Source organism: Megascapheus bottae, chromosome 26 (genome assembly GCF_031878675.1).
Source record: "Megascapheus bottae isolate mThoBot1 chromosome 26, mThoBot2.hap1, whole genome shotgun sequence".
Taxonomy (NCBI): domain Eukaryota; kingdom Metazoa; phylum Chordata; class Mammalia; order Rodentia; family Geomyidae; genus Megascapheus; species Megascapheus bottae.
Window position 1 is genome coordinate 13,082,572 of NC_143534.1, and position 23,845 is coordinate 13,106,416.

Below are 23,845 nucleotides of genomic sequence, written 5' to 3' on the forward strand. Positions count from 1 at the left end.
TAAAAACCTAGACTTTCATTATGAGAAACTTCTTATTTTTTTTAAGTTCAATTTCTAACACGATGTAAAGGGGAGTTGTTGTGATGGTAAATACTTGTGCATAATGATAAAGACTTGAATCCTCTGTTCCATATTTTGAGCTGGATATGTTTAACGTATCTTCTCTGTTTTGAATCATTGTGTAAAACTTTGTTTTAGCCTTTCTTACCTACCACATGAAGGACTCTACTTTCAATGCCTGGACTGGACTGAATGACATCAATTCAGAGCATACATTCCTTTGGACCAATGGCCGAGGAGTTCATTATACAAACTGGGGAAAAGGTTACCCTGGTGGAAGAAGAAGCAGCCTGTCTTATGAAGATGTAAGGATCACTTTCCTACCACTTCTCTCCCTACTGTCCCTGGTATAGATTCATCTTATTACTGATTACTCTCTTATAGCTTAAAAAAAAAAACAGAAAAAAAAAGAATGCACAACTTGGGCGCACATTTCTTTTATATTTCCATTTTAAAAGGAAGGAGAAATGGGAAGGAAGATAGGGCCGAGGTGAAATTTAAAAAATAATACTTTCTTCCAGAAGAATTGGGGTAGCTGGATAGTTTCATGCTTTTAGACAACTGAAGCCGACAAGCTTATCCACACTTAGCCATCAATATGTGGTTAAGCAATTGCAGTAACTTAATTCTGTGGAAAAGTTAAGTTTTTCTCGACTGAGCCATAAGTTCAAGAAATGATAGTTGAACTACTCTAAACAATAAGGAGCATGTATTAGGTCAAAGAGGAAAAGTCTAGAATATAAAGGACTTACGACAATATTTTATCACACCTAAGATCAACTGAAAACTTCACTGTTGTATGGACCAGTAAAAACTTCCCATTTGACTCTAATATATTGCTGATTATGGGATATATTTCCTATTCCAGAAATGTTAATATATTAAAATTCATGCCTTAAAATTGAAGAAATGGGATACTTGACTCACTGGTATAACCAAGCTTCTTCCCATCTTTCTGTTCTGTATCTTTGGCATGCTGGCCTAACTCTTCTTTATCTCAGTCTAGACTGGTTCTAGATATGTCATATATTCATGGCAGTACCTCATTTTTCAATATTTCCTTCCTTTGGGTGTCCTTCTCAATAAGCAGCTCTCCTGTCCTTAAGACGCTTTCCATTCCTTCACTGTGAGAAGCAATAGAGAAGCAGTAGACAGGCTTGAATGTCTAGGCTTTCAAAGCTATCATTCCATCCGTAAGCACTGTGGCTTTGAGCAAGCTATGCGACTTTTTATCCTCACATACCTTGTCTACATGTGGGGCAGAATGGTGGATGAGATAGAGTTTAAAAGAATCGGCGCACTCATAGCATTAGAACAGTGTTCAATATCATAGTATAAGGTATGATTACAGTTGGTAGATGAAAAAGCCCAACACATGCTATAATCTGAATCTCTACCACTGGATAACATCTCTGGTAGGTGAAGTCCTTATGTGATGTTTGGACTTTACTTTTGGCTGTTAGACTATTATTTAAACTCAAAAAGGCAAACCCATCAAACAGAGAGTAGTTCTTATCTCTAACATAGTCCTGTGAAAAACTACCAAGATGTGATGCTTTCTAGGTGTATGAGATAGTGACTCTGAAACTCTGTGTGTGTGTGTGTGTGTATGTGTGTGTGTGTGTATGTGTGTGTGTGTATGTATGTGTGTGACAGAGAGAGAGAGAGAGAGAGAGAGAGAGAGAGAGAGAGAGAGAGAGAGAGAGAGAGAGAGAGAGAAAGAGAGAGTATCAGGAGGCTGAGATCTGAGCATTATAGTTCAAAGCCAGCCCAGGTAAAGAGATTCATAAGCGCTCTTATCTCTAGTTAACCTCCAGAAGGCTAGAACTGGTTTGTGTGTGGTAGAATGCCAGCCTTGAACACAAAAGTTCAGAGACAGCACCCAGACTCCAAGTTCAAGCTCTCTCATTAGCACACAGAGAAACAAAACGAAAATTGATCTAGGGCTGGGAGTTTGACCTAGTGGTAGAGTGCTTGCCTAGCATGCAAGAAGGTGCAGGTTTGATTCCTTGGTACCACATACATAGAAAAAAGCCAGAAATGGTTCTGGGGCTCAAGTGGCAGACCAATAGCCTTGAAAAATCTCAAGGACAGTGCTCAGGCCCTGCATTCAAGCTCCAGGACTGGCAAAAAATTGCAAAAATTGATCTAAATACTTGAAAATTCCTACTTACTTTCTTTTCCTTCATGTACATATGTACAGGCTGACTGTGTAGTCATTATTGGAGGGAAATCAAGGGATGCTGGATCATGGATGGATGACACCTGTGACAGTAAGCAAGGCTACATTTGCCAGACAGACTCTGGTAAGTTCTACCAAACCTCACTTCCCTGTTGAATCAGAGGTGATGTTTGAGGGTAGAGAGGGCTAATGTGTTTATGTCCAGAGGCTGGGTTGGAGTTACAATTCTTGATCTTCTGGATCTCATAGAGTTTTCTTTTTTAAGCACTTTCTAGGGAGTCAGAGAAATCTGGGCAACTCACAGATATTACTGAAAATCCCTTTGACATTTCAGATGTGTGAACTCAACCACAGAAATCCTAACCTCCTAGTCCTCTGAAAGCCAGTTCAGGCCAGACCCCTTTCCTTGTTATACACCCAGCTGCTCACCCCTACCCCACATCCATGGGTTCTGCAGAGTCAAACTATCTCCAGAATGAAAACATTTGGGAATACAGTATTGTATTTCCAGTTAATATCTGCAAGTATTTGATGTATTCAAGAAAATGTGTGTTGATTCTAGGTACATGCCACACCACTATTTTTTTTTAAGTTTTATTATCAGGGTGATGATTTGGTGATTCAAGTGAGGGAAGGGTAGTCTGGTTCCCCGGCTTCCTTCCCCCCCCCCCACCCCGCAGGTACTAGAAAGGACCACATTAGGGCCCACTCTCTTGACTGTTAGATTGACAGCCAGGAGTACCAACCAGGCTTCCACCTGCACATCTGTTCTTGAGACAAAGGATGGGGGTGGGATCTCATTCCTAAGTTGATGGGGGTGGGATCTCATTCCTAAGTTAATGGAGCTACATCACACAGCAATAAGCAGTTCTATTGGAATAGTAGAACGAAGAGTAATGTTCATGCTTTTGTTTGGTTCCATATATTTCAAATGACTACAAAGATATATTAGTATATATAAAATTAAAAATAACACCACTTAAAAAGAATATATTGTGGGGCCGGGAGTTTGGCCTAGTGGTTAAAGTGCTTGCCTAGCATGCACGAAGACCCGGGTTCGATTCCTCAGTACCACATATATAGAAAAAAGCTGGAAGTGGTGCTGAGGCTCAAGTGGTAGAGCTCTAGCCTTGAGAAAGTCCAAGGACAGTGCTCAGGCCCTGAGCTCAAGCGCAAGACTGGCAAAAAAAAAAAAAGAATATATTGTTGGCTACACAAAGGCTACTTTACTTTTGCAGGTTGATGACATTTGAAATACAATGTAAAAATCAATGTTAATAAATTCATTAACAAAAAATTCAAGTAAAAAAGAATATAGAAGAACATTAAGGGATGTGGCTCAAATCATAGAATGAAAGGCGCTAAGTTCAGTCCCCTCCAGTGCCACAAAAATATAGAAATAAACAATATATAAGACATCTTCTTTGCTGAAACTTTAGAAAAATACAGAAATTTATAAAGACCAAAAGTGTTACCTATGATCTAACCATAGATGACATGGTTAGAAACTGGTAAGAGAAAATATTACTTATGATTTTTAAAATGTTACCTGGGAAACAAAATATTTTAGCTTTTTTTCCTTTCTTCACTCTTTTCTATGAATGTTTTTCGGGAATAAACAAATTAGAAGACTTCATTTTTTAGCTGTGTAAAACTTCTGTAAAGCAGTTACTTTTTTTCCTTCTTTTTAGCTTTACTTCAAGCCTCATTTACCATTTTTTTTTTTTAATAGTGGCTTTAAAAATCTACCCAGATCTCCAGCCAGGCAGTTTTAAGGCAATTCTCTACAGGCAGGAGACTTTAAGGATCAGGACCAGGGTCTCTTATGTAATGACAATCTATCAACACCAGAGGGCAATACAATCAGGGATTACTCGCTTGCTCTCTGAAATAAAGTTAACCCTCACCAGGAGCAATAGAAATTTGGCACTTCTGTTGTAACAGAACAAGGCCAATGGTGGCTTGAGTTGGTACCAAGTGGAACAGTTGAGAGAATTGTCCAAGACGGGAGCTGATCGGAATGAATATTGTGAACCCAAGGCCAGTGGCAACTTTTTCTGTAAGAAGCCAAACTGATATTTTGCTGGCTGTTCCATGTTGGTTTGGACTGTTCACCTCGTTATGCCTGACAGATCTTAAATATGCTGTGTTCCAGTGAAGCGTTTTTTTTCGTGGCATAAATTGGAATTCTGTATAATGTTCACAATGTCAGCTACTAGTTCAAAATGAAATTTCATATGATGTTCACAATGCCAAATGCTAGTGTTTTGATTTGAAAGTCATCTGTGGTTCATATAGAAAAACAGATGAAAGGCGTGATTCAATCCTCTGGTGGTTGTGTGCTAACCTCTTCCCTAGTGCTTCAGCTAAACTATATGGAAACTAGCTCTATGTCTGTGTTTTAAGTGGCCTTGAGTACAAGCCTGGACACAGAGCGGTGATTAGAAGTCTATGCTAGGAGACCAAGGAACACAAATCAAGAGCTAAAATGATTATCATCAAGGAGCTCCAGCCTCTGGTTCAAAGTTGATGCAATATGATGGTAATGAAGGATATGGGAAATCATCATAAGCATCAAACTTGATCCTTAAAGCAAGGCTAAATTAATCAGGGTGTGTGTATGTTCATTGCAGAACATACCAAAGTAAAAAAAAAAAGAATACATGACTCACAGGTGGAGTTTAATAAATACAAATAGCCATCAACTCTCGGATGGAATGGAACAAATGGAGAGAAGAGGGGATGAAATTATTCTTGACCTTGATATTTAACTACATGGAAAAATAAAGATGAGTAATGAAGCATTATGGATATTACACAATTTGTGGGATCCAACTGTAGCATTTTTTTATTCAGGTAGATAAATTGTGAATAAATGTCATTTGTCTAGAACGTTGTTTATACCTCTAACTTAATATTTGACATACAATTTGGAAACTATTTAATCAAGTCTGCTGATACAAAATAACACCTGGTAGCTGGGCACCAGTAGTTCATACCTATAACCCTAGCTACCCAGGAAGCTGAGATCTGAAAACTGTGATTCAAAACACAACCTGGGCAGGAAAGTCTATGAGTCTCTCATGTCAAATTCACTACAAACAGCTATAGGTCAAGTTGTAGAACACTAGTCTCGAGCAAAACAGCTCAGGGAAAGTGCCCAGACATTGAGTTCAAGTCCTCCCCAGGACCCCCACCCCACCCCAAATGCGCATGTGCACACACACACACACACACACACACACACACACACACAATACTTGTTTAAGGTCTGCCAGCTGTTACCTAGGATATTCTGATTGTTCCTGTGATAGGTGAGATACAGAAGCCCTATATGATGATGCTTAATTTTTATTTACTGATAATGCTAGTAAAAAAAAATACTCTTTTTATTTCAGACCCTTCCTTGCCTAATCTTCCAACAACAGTTCCAACAAATGGGTTTATCAAATATGGGAAAAGCAGCTATTCATTCATGAAATTAAAGTTACCCTGGTCTGATGCAGAGAAATACTGCAGAGATTACAATTCTCTTATTGCTAGCATTCTGGATCCTTACAGTAATGCATTCGCATGGATGCAAATGCACACATTTAATGTACCTCTGTGGATTGGCCTCAACAGCAACTTGGTAAGCCTCTGGAAACATGCACAGCTTGGCATGATGGGGGGATTGTGGTCTAACATGATACTCAGATTTTACTTTTGTCCACCATTTAAGTTACAGAAACCATGCAGCATAATGTGAAGTATAACAACAAGAATTCCTTCCTTCCTTCCTTCCTTCCTTCCTTCCTTCCTTCCTTCCTTCCTTCCTTCCTTCCTTTCTTCTTTCCTTCCTTCCTTCCTTCCTTTTTTGCTTTCCTTGCTTTCTTTTTGTGCCAGTCCTGGAGCTTCAAACAAGACCTAAGCACTGCCATGAGCTCTTTTGTTCAAGGCTAGCATTTTGCTACTTGAGCCACAGTTTCACTTCTAGCCTTTTTGTTGTTGTTATTGTTAATTGGAGATAAGAGATTTTTTTCCTATCTGGTTTTGAACTACAATAATCTTCCTCTGAGTACTAGGATTGTGTGAGTGAGACACTGGCTCTGGCTGCCATTTAAAAAATAATATATTCAATGCTATATTCCTCAGAATTTCTAAGAAATGCACATTGAGGGGAAAAAGTATGCTTTTACCAAATTTGATCATTTCTTAGCAGAAAAAAAAGCCAAAATGGATTTTTAATTGTTCTTTTGATTTTTTTATTCCCAAATATGTCAGATCACTGTCTTAAGTATACTTTTTATTCTTCACTGGCTTCTTTTGATGGCTTCTAAAGGGAGCACGATGCAGCCTCACCACTGTTTTTTGTTGTGCAGACCAATAATGAATACACGTGGACCGACAAATGGAGAATGAGGTACACTAACTGGGCTGCAGATGAGCCCAAGCTGAAGTCTGCCTGTGTGTATCTGGATGTTGATGGTTACTGGAAGACATCATATTGCAACGAAAGTTTTTACTTTCTGTGCAAAAGATCTGATGGTAAGAATGAGTGTGGTTGATTGACACCATTTCATAGTGCATTCTACCAAATAAACTCCCAAATAAAAAGGGCAGATCCAAATGAATTCTCTTAGAAGGTTGTTATTTTTTTGTATGATGACAGTCACATAATTCTCTTTAGTTACTAAAATATTGTTCTGTACTTTATTTTTTAAAAAAAACTTTAAGCTTTGCTTGGTCTTCAATATGATTTTTATTCACAGAGATCCCTGCCACTGAGCCTCCCCAGCTGCCAGGTCGGTGTCCAGAGTCTGAGCACACTGCTTGGATCCCCTTCCATGGCCACTGCTACTACATAGAGTCTTCATTTACAAGAAACTGGGGCCAAGCTTCTCTGGAATGTCTTCGAATGGGTCAGTGTCATATTTTCCCGCCAGAAAACTCCATGCATTCAGTAACATGAATGACACTGTATAATAGCATAGAAGGACCATGTAAAATGATTTTTACGATGCTGGGGTTTAAACCCACGTCTTTAGGAATGATGGGAAAGCACTCTATCATTGAGATACATTCTTGGGCCCATGTTCAGGTCTTGTTTTAAATAATTTTATGTACTTCAAATAATATTTTCTATTTTTTTAATCTCAAAAGAGAATTCAGGTAAAGAACAATCACTTGCTGAGTGAATCTTTCTTTTCTAATGCCCTGAATTCCTAAGAATATCATGTCTAATAATCCAAAGTCCTGAACTCCCCTCTTTTCACTGATGAGGTTAGGTTTTGCAAGTATTTAGGAATGAATTTGCTATAAGATTTAATAGAAAAAGGGCCGGGAGTTTGGCCTAGTGGTTAAAGTGCTTGCCTAGCATGCATGAAGACCCGGGTTCGATTCCTCGGTACCACATACATAGAAAAAAGCCGGAAGTGGTGCTGAGGCTCAAGTGGTAGAGCTCTAGCCTTGAGAAAGTCCAAGGACAGTGCTCAGGCCCTGAGCTCAAGCCCAGGACTGGCAAAAAAAAAAAAAGAGTTAATAGAAAAGGTTTTGCTCCTGGATATTGTATTCATAATTCGAATAGATATGCCACAGCATCCCTGCTAAAAGCTACTTATTAAATCCCACTGAATATTTTACTCAATTACTTTGACTATTTTTTATCATGCCATACCTTATAGTTCTTTGTCCAAGAGTTGAGGGCAGAGTTAAAGGCCAATTTTCTTAAACTCATTCAAAATTCAACCCTTATCTTCAACCTTAAATGCTCAGTGAGAAGAAGTCTACTCTGTCAGTTTTTGATTTGTGCATATTGGTGCTCTGTTGCCAGACACATACAATCTAATTACTATATTTTCCTGATTAGTGCAAGTTTATCTTTGGAGTATATCTTTATTTTTTCTAGCAATGACTTTTTATGATGTTTATTTTATCTAATGGTGTGTCTATTACCCACCACTTTTAAAGTTGTTTTTGCATGGAGGCATCTTTCCCATGCTTTTACTTTGAACTGATTTATGTCTTTGAATTTCAACTGTCTTTTTCAGATGGCATATCTTTGGATCTTTCTAATTAATTAATGTGATGGTTCTGGTAGTCTGTTTTATTAAAATGTTTAATGCACTTACATTCTTTGTACTGGGGATATAATCATCCATATCTTCTATTTTGCCACTTTCTTCTGTAATCATTTAGTTTCCCCATTCCTCCATGGTTGCCTTGTTTTTATTACATAATAACGTTTGTGCAGATCTGATTCTCTGATTCATTTTTTCTGTACAGATGGTCTCCAGTTACGTAGGCTCTATATAACTGATACTTCAACTTTATGTTGGATTGATTTGAGTCATAACCCCATTGTAATTGCAGGAGCATCTGTAGATTATTATTTTCTTAGTGGTTGCCCTGGGAATTACAGTTCACATCTATATCACCACTGACCACTGTGCCCTAACTTTATTAAGACAACTCTATGCCTTGCTCATGTTTGTACATAGACAATGCTTTGAAAGTTTTGCTGTAACTCTGAGATGTATGTTCATCCACTGGGGCTTTTCCCCTTAAGTAAGGAAGTTATTGGATTTTTTTCATCTATTTTTTATTGTAATTAATAGAAGGGTTACATTATATTCGCCAGATAGAAGGTGCATTACTTCACATACAGTGATATCCTTTCTCATGTCTTGGTCCCCATTTCCGTCCCCCCAACCCCAGCCCCTCATCTTGTTTTCCTCCCTTCCCTATCCAACTTCAAATAACCAAATACGCATATATTCAATCAGATAATCAGAAGAGATACTGCAACAATATGAGATAACCAAGGGACAGTAAAAGAGCTGAGAGATAACATAGTACATTAAGGACAACAATCACTCATTATATGGCTTTTGTTTCTATATCTTGGAGGTTGGACTGGTACTGTTGTTCTGAATAGGGCTTATAAAGACGCTTCCAGATATGTATGTGTTTGTTTCAATTGCATTCACTCTCATGTCCTTTACAGATGCCTCTCTGGCTTCCATTGAAAGCACTGCCGAGTCCAGCTTTCTGGCCTATCGAGTGGAACCTCTTAAAAGTAAAACAAACTTTTGGATAGGCATGTTCAGAAACGTCGAAGGTAATTTTCTTGAGGACATTATTGAATCATAAATGTTTCAGACAGATGCATATAAAGCGAGGTTTCAGTTCCAGCAAGCCTTGCCTTAAACACTGATTAGTTTGTGATGACTTTGAACCTTCAAACTTCATCTTCTCATGTGGGATAAGAATTGAAAGTTGAAATGACTGAGATAATATAATGCCCTCAAATTTGCTAGTTAACAAAGTCTTCTGCAGCTAAGGTGAGGAAGGTTTAAAGAGCATTTCCATCTTCATTTTTGTTTGAATAAAAAGAGGTAGGGGAGGGTAAGATGAAATGTTTGTACTAATTAGAAATAATTTCCAGGGAAAGCTGGGTGAACACATGTAGCCATGGTACTGAGTAGATACTGTGTGGAAAATGAATTATGCAACTTTTGAGCAAGGACGCAAGGAGGGGAAACTGGGAGAAAGTAAAGGAAGAGGGCCATATTGTTCAAAAAGAAATATGCTCACTACCTGTCTATGAAATAGTAACTCCTCTGTATATGACCTTAATAATGACAACAAGGAGAAAGAAAGAAATTGTCAACCAAAGCTATGTGACAGAGTCTCCTTGATTTCATTCCATATGAGTAATTACTCCGTATATTTTTGGTGCAGAAGAATGTGCTTTAGTTCTCTGATAGCACTGATGTGAGCTTCTGATGGCTTATTTCAATATCTGTTCTTACTGGTTTCATGTGGTGTCTAGGAAAGTGGCTCTGGATAAACAATAGTCCAGTCTCCTTTGTCAACTGGAACACAGGCGATCCCTCTGGTGAACGAAATGACTGTGTTGTGTTAATGGCATCGTCTGGGGCTTGGAATAACATCCACTGTACTTCCTACAAAGGATTTATTTGTAAAAAACCAAAAAGTAAGTTTCAAGTCTGTCATCTAGTACTACCATTTCTTCAAAACAATAAGATGTCAGGTTTGGGATTAAAAGGTGTTGCTTTTGTGCTCAAGGCAAGCACTGTACCATTTGAGCCACAGCTCTACTTCAGGCTCTTTGGGTAGTTAGAGATAAGAATTTCATAGGCTTTCCTTCCCAAACTGGCTTTGAATTATGATCCTTAGATCTCAGCCTTTTGGGTAGTTAGGATTACAAGTGTGAGCCATTCACTCATATCATATCATCCACAAGCCAAACACTGAGAATTTCATGTATCTCTGAGTCAAATAAAATTTACTGTCTACATGCAGTTTTGGGGTTTTATAACTACTACTATTATCTTTTTTTTTTTACCAGTTGTTGATGCTGAAACTACGCATATGTCTCTTACAACAAAAGGTAAGGCCATGATTTATTTCATATTAATAATTTTACAATATTTTGTGTTGAAGGCCCCAATAATTCTTTCGTGGGATCCCTACAATTTTTTTTTTGTCAATACTGGAACTTAAATGCAGAGCCTTAAGCCCTTTCTTGGCTTCTTTTGCTGAAGGCTGGTGTCCTACCAGTTGAGACACTTCTGGATTTTGCTGATTATTGGGAGGTAAGAATCCTGTAGGTTTGTCTACCCAGGCTGGCTCCAACCCAGGTTCTCAGCGTCCTTAGTAGCTAGGATTATGGATAGGCATAAGCCACTGGCCCCCAGCTCTGTGCACTTTTAGGAGAACTGCTTGAACTAATCAAGCACTGTCATTAAGACATTGACCTGACTTGAGTGATACTTTAGAAAAGCAAATCTTATAGCCAGACTTTACCCAAAGAAAACTTTTGGAAGTATTGTTTGCTCTGTTATAAAATAATTACCTCCTAAGAGCCAAGGAAGAAATTTTTCTCCAGAATTCTATGGTGTCTGTCTGTCTGTCTGTCTCTCTCTCTCTCTATATATATATATATATCTTGATCTCTCAGCAAAGTTTTTTTGTTTGAATTTTTATAGACAAGTAGGATTTGATGACTAATTTTATTTTACTCATTTTTGTTCATTTTGTTCTTAAAAAATGAAAAATGAGACTCATGGCTTGCCAATAACTACCTGATTAGCCGCTAATACAATTTACTTGTAATACTAATAAGTTACAATTTATACTAGTATTTTTACCTTTCTTTCATTTGTTTAATTATTGCTATTATTTTATTTATCTTCACATATTTATAATGCAGCTTGGATTATTCTGAAAGAAGGCATATACACATATATGTATTCAATATCATATGAATTATCATATCATATAATATATTAATGCAAATTATAATATATGGTAGCATTGGCTTCAGTGCCAATTCAATTTTACAATTGAATTAATCATCTTTACTTTTTAAAGTTTTGTTGGCTTTTTTTGTTGCCAGTCCTGGGCTTGGGCTCAGGACCTCAACACTGTCCTTGGACTTTCTCAAAGGTAGAGCTCTATCACTTGAGCCACAGCATCACTTCTGGCTTTTTCCTATGTATGTGGTACCAAGGAATCGAACCTGGGTCTCCGTGCATGCTAGGCAAGCACTCTATCACTAGGCCAAACTCCTGGCCCCTTGTTGGCTTATTTTTAATGTCTAGCATTCTGTTTGACAATTCGTACTGGAAAGAATAATTATGCATTTTGTTTTCCAACAAGAAAAAGTGTATTGTTTTTTGTATATATTTAACCCTTTATCTTCCTCTACTCATTGCCTTATTTATTTTAGCTGATTCAAGGAAAATGGAACCTTCCAAACCTACTTCCAGTGTGGCAGGAGTTGTTATCATTGTGATTCTAATTCTCATCGGCGCTGGCTTGGCTGCCTATTTCTTCTATAAGAAGCGCCGTGTGCACCCACCTCAAGAGGGAGCCTTTGAAAACACTCTCTACTTCAACAGCCAATCAGGTTCAGGAATGAGCGACACCAAAGATCTCATGGGCAACATTGAACAGAACGAACATGCTGTTATCTAGGGGTCCCGAATGACTGGGTTGTATGGGAGTTTGCAGAAGCTGGGGATTTTTAAAGTCTTTAAATCAATGTGACTTGTTGTCTTTTAAAAATTAGTACTGTATTGTACTGGTCTTTCCTTTGCTTCATTGAAGAAAAACATAGTTGCTTACATTTTCTAACCTGGTAAGACATTATTGTTATTATTATTATTTTACAATAAAGGGCTAACAGTGTTGATTATCACTTTAAAAAGTATTCCAAGTGAATACACAGCACTGGAATGCTAACTCTGATGTGTGATTGGTAGCTCAGGTCACCTTTATGCAGATGACAAGAACTGACAGATGACCGTCTTCAAAGGTTGTCACTGGACCCTGGCCAAGGGCGGGGCGGGGGGGGGGTGTCAAAGACTGTTTTTCTGAGCACCTAATGCTAACATCTAATCCTGAGTCATTTGACATACTTGTAAAACATTTCACCCTGGAGACACTAGCTACTTAGGAGGCCTGAGGGATATAGTTCAAAGCCAACCTGGGCAGGAAAGTCCATGACACTCTTATCTTCAATTAACCACCAGAACACTAGAAGTGACACTGTGGCTCAAAGTGGTAGAGCACTATCCTTGAGCTGCAGAGCTCAGGGACAGTGTTCAGACCCAGAGTTCAAAGGCCCATGCGAAAAAAAAAATCAGGAAACACTTCAGATGGTTCACAAATGGTTACAGATGTATTGAATGAAACAGGATAGACTTGGAGAGGGGCTGAGAAAGCAGTCAAGAATTCTTGTATACACTACAACAGTAAAAAGTAAGGGAAGGGTGGGTTGAAGGGATGCTGATCAAGATACATTGTGTTCACAAACTGCTTTGTTATAATGGCAACTCCTTTGGACAACTATTTAAAGATTTTTTTCTGGGATTATTCACCTCCCATGTCTGACAACATGAGCAGTATTCCGGGATTATCTATCCAGTGCTCTCCCCAGCTTTTCATAGTCACTAGTGAGACTAATCTGTTTCTTTGCCATTTCCCTGCACTCATGCATACTCAATCATGCTCTTTTTCATTTCTTCTTTCTTTCTCTCCTTGGTCCCTGACTTTCTTCCCCCTCCCTCCATACTCCTATTTTTGTCTCCCTTTCTTTCTTTCTTTCTTTCTTTCTTTCTTTCTTTCTTTCTTTCTTTCTTTTTTCTTTCTTTCTTTCTTTCTTTCTTTCTTTCTTTCTTTCTTTCTTTCTTCTCCTTCTTCTCCTTCTCCTTCTCCTTTCTTCTCCCTCCTTTCTTCTCCCTCCTCTCTTCTCCCTCCTCTTTCTTCCTCTTCTCTCTTCCTTCCCCTCCTTCCCTCTGTTCTTTTCCCACTTCTCCTTCCTTTCTGGGTTCCTCTGTCTTCTCCTCCCTTCCTCTCTCCTCCCTTCTTCCCCTCACCCTTTCTCTCCCGACCCCTCTGAGATGTCTTTCTGTCCCTTTAGTCCTCAGAGTCACTGAGTTCCAGGCACTGCCTACTATTTGCAGGTTCTCTAATCACTGTGAAATCCTAAGTTTTAACTTCTTTTTCCTGCCTCCTATAAATGTTCCCATTCTGTTCCTCAGGCCATTATTCACTAATGATCTGTGAACCGATGAGCTGCAGTTTGTAAGGCCTAGAATAGACTCACTGTTCTATAAAGTCTGCCACAAGCCCTTGGATCCTAATTTCTACAGCTGGTGGAAGGAGCTGACTTGAATCTACTTGCTTCTCAGGTAAGGATTTTATGCTTTCAACAAACACTTTTTGTTTGAAAACTTGTATTTCTGAAAGCTTTTAAATCTTCCACCTCTTATGAAACAGGGGGCAGGGGAGGTCTAAAAAGCCTCTCTTTTCAACAAATCCTTGCTTTAAGTCTGGGTGAGACAGAATGGCAGAGGATCAGCTAGGAAGAAAACAGTTCGATTTCACACGAAAGTCTTTTCACTGCGCAAGTGATTTATTAAGACAAGTGATTGTAGATGACTCTAAAATTTTGGGTTGAATATTAACATAAATTTATTAGCCACATTTTATTTGATTATCCACTCCAAAGCTGCCTGACAAAAAGTTCCCACTGTTACCCATCCACTTTCATTGTTACTTTCACAGCAGCAACTTCCATGGCAACAGAAAACTGTTCTGGGTTGAAATAATCCTCTCTAGCTCCCAGCTGCACGCTCAAGGAATTTTAAAAAGAGGGCTTTAAGAGCACAAAATATTCTCCCAGATTTAAAAGGCTGCTGAAAGCTTGAGATAAAAATCACTTGATCTTTCCTAAGGTAAGCACAGGATTTAGAAATGTTGGGATTATCCCTTTTTAAAATGCTAACCTAACAATCTTCAACTCTTTCAGAACCACAAAAGTAATCTTGGGATCTTTGTTACTAACTGAGGTCATTACCTGCTCATCTCAGAGACTCTGACCTGAGAGGCACTTAATATTTTGTATTTTCTCAAACATGGTCAACTGAAGGGTTGGCTTTTTCCCCTGTCAAGGTGGATGGGTTAGAGCATTTCCTATCTTTGCCATGACTAATGAGTGAGTAAATTTATCACAGCCTCCTCTTTCTCTACACGTCTTCCCTCTCTAGAATCTTGATTCTTGCTGAACAAAAATGTGATGAGCCTTTTGTTGACATTAGTTTTTTTTTTATTCTACTACCTTTTGCTATTGTTTTCTGGACTCCGTCCTATTTAAAACTTTGCAACTCAACATTATCTTGGTAATATGTTAGAACTGACTTTCCCCTGGATTTCATTTCTGTGATTAGTGTGAAGGTTGCAAATGTCATGAAATCTTCCCAACGGGAGAAGGGGAAGGTATTCCCCATTCTGACTTCCATAGTATTTTCTACTTAGAGATAGTGGAAGACAATTAATTCTTCCCAGTAAAGCTTTTATGTCCACAGATGTGATCATTCTAGCCTGTACTTGATAAATCACCTACAGCTTTTCAAAACAGCTTGTCAGGGAAAATCGACTTAGCCCCCCAATTCAAGAATCCTTTCCAACATGTTGTTCCAGCATTTTTTCTGTCCTCTACCACAGAAACGCTTCTGGGTCCAAGGATATCCTCTGAACAGCCACCCACCCTTTCTGATCCAAGGCTACCTCAAGATAAAGGACGACTGGACATGTGTTTCTGGACAAAGCTTTCACTATTTTGGGCACCACTGTTCTTTCTGCTCAGCCTCCTTCCCTCTACTGAGATGGACCAAGCCTCCACGCAGATGAATCAAGGCAAACTGGTAGACGTGCTACGGGTTCTCTCTGCTAGTGACCACCTACCCCTCAACAGCTCACAAAATCTCCTCAAACTGTTACTGGAGAAAACTGGGTGTCCAGGGAAACCAACTGGAATGCAAAGAGATTGCAACATGGTTAGTGAAAGAGAGTGGTTCGGGAACAAGGGATGAGGGGAGGTAGGGGAGGCTCAAAAGAGAGCAATGATTCTGCAGGCATTTTACTTCTGCATGAGTGCAACTTTTCCAAAACCAAGTAGGCAATACCTTTCATATATATTATATCCATATATCCATATATATATATATATTCATTGAAAGAGCACTGTTTAAACTTTGAGAATCTTTCTAAAGGTTTGAGAGGTATTTGTGAGTTTGAACTATAGTTCTTTCTCCTTTTGGATTTTCTAATACTTGTTTTTCCCCTTTGAGCCTACAGCAAAGTTGTATGTGACTAGTTAAATACTGTATTTTGAATAACAGATTAATTTGACATTCAATTCTTGAACATTTCTCCTGGCTTATCTACTGGTGTTTTCTAATGATTTGCCTCGTGGGTAGCTGATGAGTGGATAGTCAGCTTTGCAGCAGTATGGACTTGGGAGAGACAACTTGATGGTGAACGTAAAATCACAGCCATGGCTCCATATCACAGCCCTGCATTTCCCATAGGGGAATCTCCAGCTGTCCTCACACCTTTGTGACCTAGGTGGGTTTTATCAAATACCCCTGTTGGGCTGCATCCACCCCAGATAAGGACTTGATTTGCCTAGGATGGAATTTTTACAGACCTCTTTGGGTCACTTTAATTTGCAAGATATATAAATATGTATTTATCATACTACATAATTTTCCTCATGTATTATAGATTATAATTATATAAAGTTATATATTTCTATTATGTATATTATATATTACAGTTATAGTCTACATATTATATTATTATATGTTAAAATATATAATACAATATATATTGATATATTTAATATATTGGGGCTGACACCTCTCCCATTGAGGCAGAATGAGAGGGATTGAGTGACAGAGGAGGGAAAGCCCATTTCTTAAAAGGATGACAAAATCATTCTGTACCATCAAGCATCCCATTCTAGAAGAAAAGATTTTTTTAAGGAAAAATACCTTCAAATATATATAGACAAAAGCATAGATACAAAAGAAGCAAACCATGACTTTGCTAACTTTTGGCATAGACTTGTTCAGTCATGCATACTTCCAGCAATAGGGATGGGGTTGTGTTTTCTGGATAATAATTCTTTTTCTTTAACTTTATAACACTGAAGGGGTCTTGTTGAAAGAATTTTTCTCTTGCTTTTGATAAAAAAAATAATGTAGTCCAACAATTAATAAAAATGCCCAGCAATTCTCAGAGGAAATATGTTCGAAGAGGCCACCGTTTTGTGATGACATTAATATTGATGGAGATAGCAAAAAATGATATGCACTAGAAATAACCAGGAGTCATATCTTATTAATGTCCTCTGAGAATTTGCTTTAGGGGCCTGCTCTCCTTTTGTGACATCAAGTGCCTTGTCAAGCTAGTTGAAAATTAAGTTTTGCTAGGAAGAATGTGTAAACAGGCAGAACTATTCTCCATTTTGTGGGGCCGAGGAAGAAAGGAATTGTCTTATTTTCTGTGACATTATCAGTTGTTGAGCCAGTTTGGCTCCCACTGGAATTATTGACATTGCTTCACTGTGAAACACTGGGTCTAATAACTCCATGAAAGAAACTGAGGTGTGGAGCAAAGGTGGGTTTCAGCTTCACCTGTTAAGAGCCTCCCTTCCCTGAGTACTCCATCAGCGAGCATTCCAGTTTGTGTATCTGTCAAGAGATCCATCATGCCTTCATGAACAGCAAATTCTGTCTCAAAGCAGATTTGTTGTTGGTGACTCTCTTGTCACTTTATGGGCATCCTTTGGACATTTCTGCCTGAACTCAACCATAAGTGCTCCCAGGAATGTCACATCTGTCCTCCCAGACACTCAAGGGTGGCATTTCTTAGAAATTGCCTCCTGCCAATGCCCAGGGCCTTGTGAGCTGTCTTCAGATGCACAAACGTTGAGCAGGCTCTGCAAGCACTTCTCAGACACGTTGGAGATGTTCTATTTAATTCATACATGGCCCCGACTCCTTTGTGATAACTTCTGTATGGTAAAGATGGTGAGCATTAAGTTGATCTTACCTACCAAATTGTAACTCTTCAGTTCAGACATGTTTGTGGTCCATCAGAAGGACATTCAACCTAATGCGAATCAGTATTCATCAACCACATGCCAGCTCATTATTGGAAGAAAAAGGAGCAAAAACAGCTTTTCTTGTATTTTACATCCAATGTTATGCAGGATAAAAAAATTCCTCTCTCCAAAAAAAAAAAAAAACCTTATACAAATCTAGAGGTCTAGAGAATAGTGGATTTACTCTTTGAATCAAAAACTTGAAATAATTTGGGGATTAAACCATCTAGAATTTATCAGTCTTGACAGTTGTCTCTGGTATGTGAAGACAGAAAACTTAAATTGCTTGTTGTCATTAATGGTCTACTGTGGTATAAAAAATGATAGCTGAGTTATGTATCAGGAGGAGGGACTTAACGTAGGAGAGATGAACCATACTAAGAAATATGAATCAAAACATTGAGATTCTACCTCACCCGGTTAGAATGGTCATTATCAAGAAAAGTTAACAAATGCTCAGGGATGTGTGTGGCCTACAAAGACCTCCATTACACTCTTGGTGAGAATGTAAACTTGTTCAACCACTCTAGAAAGCAGTCTGGAGGTTCCTCAAACTAAACATAGAGCTTCCCTATGCCCTACAACTCCACTCCTGGGCATTTATCCAACAGGACACAAACAAGGCCATACTAAAGCTACTAATCAGCACAGCTATGTTCATTGCATTGTTTACCATAGCCAAGAAATGGAATCAACCCTGATGCCCCTCAGTGAACGAATAGATTGAGAAAATATGCTATATATATATATATATATATATATATATATGAAATGTTACTCATCCATTAGGCTTAAAGTTTAATCTCCCAAGAGCTGTTTCCTTATGAAAAATGAACTCTTTGAAGCTGTTTGGTATCTCTTTCCTTGAAAACTTATTCCATCACCTGACATGATTTAAAAGGAAATCTGTGGATTAATTTCTGAATGAAGCCATTCTTTAACAATCATTTCAGCAGAGTCAGAAGCCTTGGGCAAACTCTGGTGCCAATGGTGTAACAGCTTTGTGTCTTGCAGACCAACCCCAGAAGTTGGTCTTAGAGAAATAGTTTTCTCTCCCTCTCTCTCTGCTGAGTTCTCTAGAGCTCAGGGGAAAGACTGGGGTCCATGTGACATTGCAAGAGGTACCATCCACCAGCACAGCACAGCATAGCACAATGGTATTTGTTCCTGACACAGGTGTCACGTACCCACTGTGTCCAATAGGACTTCCATGTGACGTCCATGTGAAGTCCATGTGGACTTCAAATCTCCACCACTTCCACCTCAGAGAAGACCTGATGAAGAGATATTATAAAATTTCCCCATGTAGGAACAAATCCTATTAAGACTCAATCTTTGATGCCCCATTCTAAGGTTATTACTTTGTATTGAAGCTGCTTCTTACATACTTTGGGAATTCCCAACTCCACAACTGTCTCTAAAGGAAAGTGGCTACTCTTTTTGTTAAGAGAAATTCAGGCTGACAAATTTGGGGCCCATCTTTTCCTTATCTTCTCATGTGAATAACCCAAACTTCCTAGGCTTGATGAACTTCTCAGAGTAGGGGAGCCACATCTGTGTTTTGTTCTGGTTTTGGTGCCAGGTCTGGGGACTTGAACTCAGGATCTGGGTGCTTTCTCTGAGCATTTTTTGTACAAGACTCGTGCTCTACCACTTGAGCCATAGCGCTACTTCAGCTTATTTTGAGTAGTTTATTGGAAATAGAGTCTCTAGGATTTTTCCTGTTTGGGCTGACTTTGAACCATGAATCTCAGATCTTAGCCTCCTGAGTAGGAATACAGGCATGAGCCACCAGTACAAAACACCTTAGAGAGAAAAAAACTTTCTTTCCCTTTTAAGTTTTGTGACTGGAACTTGTGAAAACAGAAAAAAAAAGATTACAGTAAGAAAGCCTATGTACTTTATGTGATCAATTTTTTATGTGGCATGGGGAGTTTCATAGACTTGCATACCATTTTAGCAAAGAGTAATAATTTGTAACAAGAGTAAAAACAGTGGACGTTGGGGTTAGGAATGGTAAAATATAGGGAAATGATCATGAGATAAATGAAAGATACTAATGTTTAAAGAATGTGTGAGTAAAGTTTGTATTGATTAATCTCGGCCTTATTTCTCTCGGATAAGAAGTCTTAGGGTATTTGATGTTGATGCTCTGATTTTAGGTAGGAAAAGAGCAAAGCTCTTCATTTACTGTATGTCAGTTGCTTTTAGCATAAAATTATTAGTATGCCATAGTAATGTGTTTTGGGTAACATGCTCTGGTTTCCTTCAGTGGAAATATTTTTTAATCAGTTCTGTGGTAACACAGAAGAGGATCAGAGGCACTTAACTCACTGAATTTTTTTTTCCTGCCTTAGTGATATTGTTCTACAGACCAGGGTATTCTTATACAAAGTAACTAGAACCTGGCTTTAATAGACCACTTGTTTCCACAGGGAAGACGGAAATCAAACATATAAAATGAGTTTACAATAACACCTTGCAGAACATACAATTGTATTCTAGAGCTATGCTGTCTGACATGTATGTGGCTAATTGAGTCCTTGTTTTTTATGGCTCATCAGAATGCTGGTAAATGTGAAATATATACCAGATTTCAAAGATAAAATCTGAGGGAAAAATATTAAATAGCCCATTAATGACTTTTTTTGCCAGTCCTGGGCTTGAGCTCAGGGCCTGAGCACTGTCCTTGGACTTTCTCAAGGCTAGAGCTCTACCACTTGAGCCTCAGCACCACTTCCAGCTTTTTTCTATGTGATACCGAGGAATCGAACCCTGGTCAAAATTGTATTTTGTTGTTTTTACTTTCTAGAATGATCACATTTTGGTTGTATTAATTTCCATAATACTATTGTATGCCACTACTGGGGCTTGAACTCTGAGCCTCTGAGCCGTCCTCTACCATTTTCACTTAAGACTGGCACTTTGCCACTTGAGCCACAGTCTTATTCTCAGCTTTTTGGCGGTTGAGTAGAAATAAGAATCTCCAAGATTTTTCTGCTCGGGTTGGCTTCCAATTCTGATCCTCACATTGCAGCCTTCTGATGGCTAGAATTACAAGTGTGTGCCGCCAATACCTGGTGGTAAAATAATCTTAGAATTAATTTCACCTAGCCAGGCACCATGGCTCATGCCTGTAATCCTAGCTACTCAGGAGGCTGAGATCTGAGGATCTCATTCAAAGCCAGGCTAGGTACTACAAAGCCAAGACACTCTTATCTCCAATTAATCTCTAGAAAATGGGAAGTGGGGCTGTGGCTCCAGGGTAGGGCAGTAGCCTTGAGTTGAAGACCTCAGGGACAGTACCCAGGCCCATGGGTAGGGTGGTAGCCCTGAGCTGTAGAGCTCAGGGACAGTGCCCAGGCCCAGAGTTCAAGCCCCTTGACCCCCCAAAATAAAAATAAATTTTAAAAAGAATTAATTTCACCTAGCTCTTTTCACGTTTTCTTTTTTTTTTTTTTTTGCCAGTCCTGGGCTTGAGCTCAGGGCCTGAGCACTGTCCGTGGACTTTCTCAAGGCTAGAGCTCTACCACTCGAGCCTCAGCACCACTTCCAGTTTTTTCTGTGCATGTGGTTCCAAGGAATCGAACCTGGGTCTTCCTGCACGCTAGGCAAGCACTCTACCACTAGGCCAAACTCACAGCCCCTCTTTTCACACTTTTAAATTACAATATGACTTCCAGAAAATTTCAGTGGCAGGTGTGGAAGATGTGGCAGGTGAGGGTAGTGTTTCTGTTGAGCAGTGTTAGGACGCTGCAGAACATAGGTCAGAGGTGTTTGGAAATGAGAGGATCAGGAAGACTTGAAAGCTAGTGGAAAGAGCTGAATGAAACTGGAGAGAACAAAAAAATCATAGTGCTAGAAGTTTAGTGATATGGTAGAGTAATGCTAACATGAGACAGGGGAGAGAGAATCCAGCCAAGAAAGGGTTTGGGTTTTATACATAACCAGGTGGGGGGGAAGAGAGCACCATTTTTTTTCCATCTAAAGTGTTAGCTCGTTTATGAAGAATGGCAAAAAAGAACTAATGAGAGCCATGGTTGAGAACAGAAAGAGGGCTCCGTCCTTGAGAGCGTGATTGAGCTATAAAGACATCACCACATGTCACTGTCTTATCTGAAGATAGCTGTGCACCGGGCCTTCTCTAGTCACAAAATAAAAGGAGTGGTTTGTAAGTGTTCTGGGGTTAAACTTCCTCTCTCTGCTCTCTCCCTCTCTCCCTGCAGTGTTTTGAACCTGATGCACTATTACTAATTGCTGGGGGAGATTTTGAAGATCACTTTCGGGAGGAAGTGGTTGAGAAAGTTGCCCTTCTCCTCCTCTATTACATTATTCACCAGGAAGACATCTGTTCTTCAAAGCTCCCCATGAGTAATAAGGACTATAAGTTTTACCTGCACAGCCTACTGAACCTCAGGCACGATGAAGACGCCGATGTCCTGTCACTGAATGAGTTGGAAGACATTTTAGCTGTCACTAGGCGGTATTTTAACATTCCCAGGAGTCAGGTAAGAAGAGCTAAGATGTTCCAAGATACAGGATCAGACATTGAAAAAATAAATAATAAAATAAAGATAGTTCTTAGCTGTGGAGTGGTAGGTGACATAATTGTGAGTCCCAAAGTAGAAATGGAATGATTAATTGGAAGACAAGCTTTAGCCAGAAGCTGTGTGGGCTGCGAGACAGGCAGCGCTGGTGACAAGGCAGGTTTGTTCTTAAGTCTCTGTAAACACTCAAGTGTGACTCAAGGGTTTAGGGTGATAGAGGGTACGGTGACTTTTCTAACCCTGCCCTTTGGGAAGAACGCAAGAAGTTTAATGGGGGGATTTATCTGTAGTCATTTCACAGAAGAAACAGTTTGTGAAAGGCATTATTCCTGAAAGTCCACACAATACAGGCCCTTTGTGGCTTTTGATTTGTGTCAATATACATGCTACCTTTATCACTCTTCTAGAAAGAAGTTATCCTTTCCATCAGTCTTTACTCTTCAGGTTTGCAGTGGGAAGTTGCATGAGATAAAGATTATTAGTAGTATTAATTACAAAGCTAAGGACCAACATGTAGGCATTACACTTGTTAAACAAGTGCTCTATCAATGAGGTTTACCCCCAGAGTGATAAAATTTATTTTGTAGAATTTTAAGTACTCTCATATCTATATATCCCACATCTATCTGTCTCTGTTGATAGATACCTATTTTTTTGTGTGTGTCTACCCTGGGACCCTGTGCACTTTCCTTGACCATTTTTGCTCAGAACTACCACTCTATCACGTGAGTCACACCTCTATTTTCAACATTTTTGGGGGTGTTAATTAGAGATACACATCGCACAGATTCTTCTGCGTGGGCTGGCATTGAACCTCAATCCTCAAATCTCAGCCTCCTGAGCTAGGAATTACAGGAATGGTGTCCAGCTTAAGCTACATTTTTGAGCCATGATTTTTTTTCTGAAAATAATTGAAGAGCCATACCATATTTTGAAGAGGTGTGAAAATAGTTTCTTTCTTTTGGAATAATGCATTGATATGCTCAGACAAATTTGGTCCTTGGTCTTAATTTTAGCTTCTAACAACCAGTGGTACCTGTGTCACATGTAATAAAAGATGGGGTTACAGGATGGAAGGATTTAGGGAGTCAATATTCAGGGCCATGGCAGGTAAAAGAAGCACTTCTCAAATCTTGTATCTGAGAAGGGAAAATTTTGACACTTATTCCCACAGACAATTCAACCTGCTGTTAGAGAAGCTATTGGTTATTCTTGCAGAGAAATCCTAGAAAGGTCCTCTTCAAAATAACCTTGGAAGTTAATTTTACCCTTCACTTTATGTCTGATTTCAGTGCATGGGAGCTAAAAGGTTACAGGAAACATCTGGAATCCTGAGTTCTGACGGTGCCGATGGAAACACGCTTCCTCGGCTGGCAGAGACCATCCTCGCTCTGTCTCTTCAAGGGGTTTGTCTGGGACTAAGAAGCTTGCCATCCCCGGACTATTTTACAGAATACATTTTCAGTTTCTTGAGTCGTACAGACACCCTCCATCTATCAGGTGAGGCTGTGTTTCATAAAGCTCACTTTGACTCAATATGTTGTGCCAAAACTCAAAGTCTGCAGCATTTTCATAACAGAAGTTTTTCACATA

General features: G+C 39.1%; 2 protein-coding genes across 7 annotated transcripts in view; both read left to right on the forward strand.

Moving 5' to 3' along the window:
• The window catches only part of Mrc1 (mannose receptor C-type 1), a 68,816-nt gene extending 56,372 nt beyond the window's left edge, over positions 1–12,444 (forward strand). The window contains exons 22-30 of the mRNA XM_090318967.1: positions 199–365; positions 2,264–2,366; positions 5,641–5,873; positions 6,604–6,769; positions 6,994–7,143; positions 9,228–9,341; positions 10,056–10,220; positions 10,596–10,637; positions 11,979–12,444. Of these exons, the coding sequence (XP_090175093.1) occupies positions 199–365; positions 2,264–2,366; positions 5,641–5,873; positions 6,604–6,769; positions 6,994–7,143; positions 9,228–9,341; positions 10,056–10,220; positions 10,596–10,637; positions 11,979–12,226 (1,388 nt within the window). The 3' untranslated portion in view covers positions 12,227–12,444. The remainder of the gene's footprint in view (positions 1–198; positions 366–2,263; positions 2,367–5,640; positions 5,874–6,603; positions 6,770–6,993; positions 7,144–9,227; positions 9,342–10,055; positions 10,221–10,595; positions 10,638–11,978) is intronic.
• Positions 12,445–13,776: 1,332 nt separating this feature from the next.
• Slc39a12 (solute carrier family 39 member 12) overlaps positions 13,777–23,845 on the forward strand; it is a 44,617-nt gene continuing 34,548 nt past the window's right edge. For 4 of the 6 annotated variants that reach the window (XM_090318968.1, XM_090318971.1, XM_090318973.1 and 1 more), the window contains exons 1-5: positions 13,777–13,944; positions 14,321–14,490; positions 15,260–15,591; positions 21,932–22,213; positions 23,545–23,752. In XM_090318968.1, coding sequence (XP_090175094.1) covers positions 15,346–15,591; positions 21,932–22,213; positions 23,545–23,752 — 736 coding nt within the window. In that variant the 5' untranslated portion in view covers positions 13,777–13,944; positions 14,321–14,490; positions 15,260–15,345. The remainder of the gene's footprint in view (positions 13,945–14,320; positions 14,491–15,259; positions 15,592–21,931; positions 22,214–23,544; positions 23,753–23,845) is intronic. The other 2 variants (XM_090318969.1, XM_090318970.1) reach the window with 2 other exon arrangements.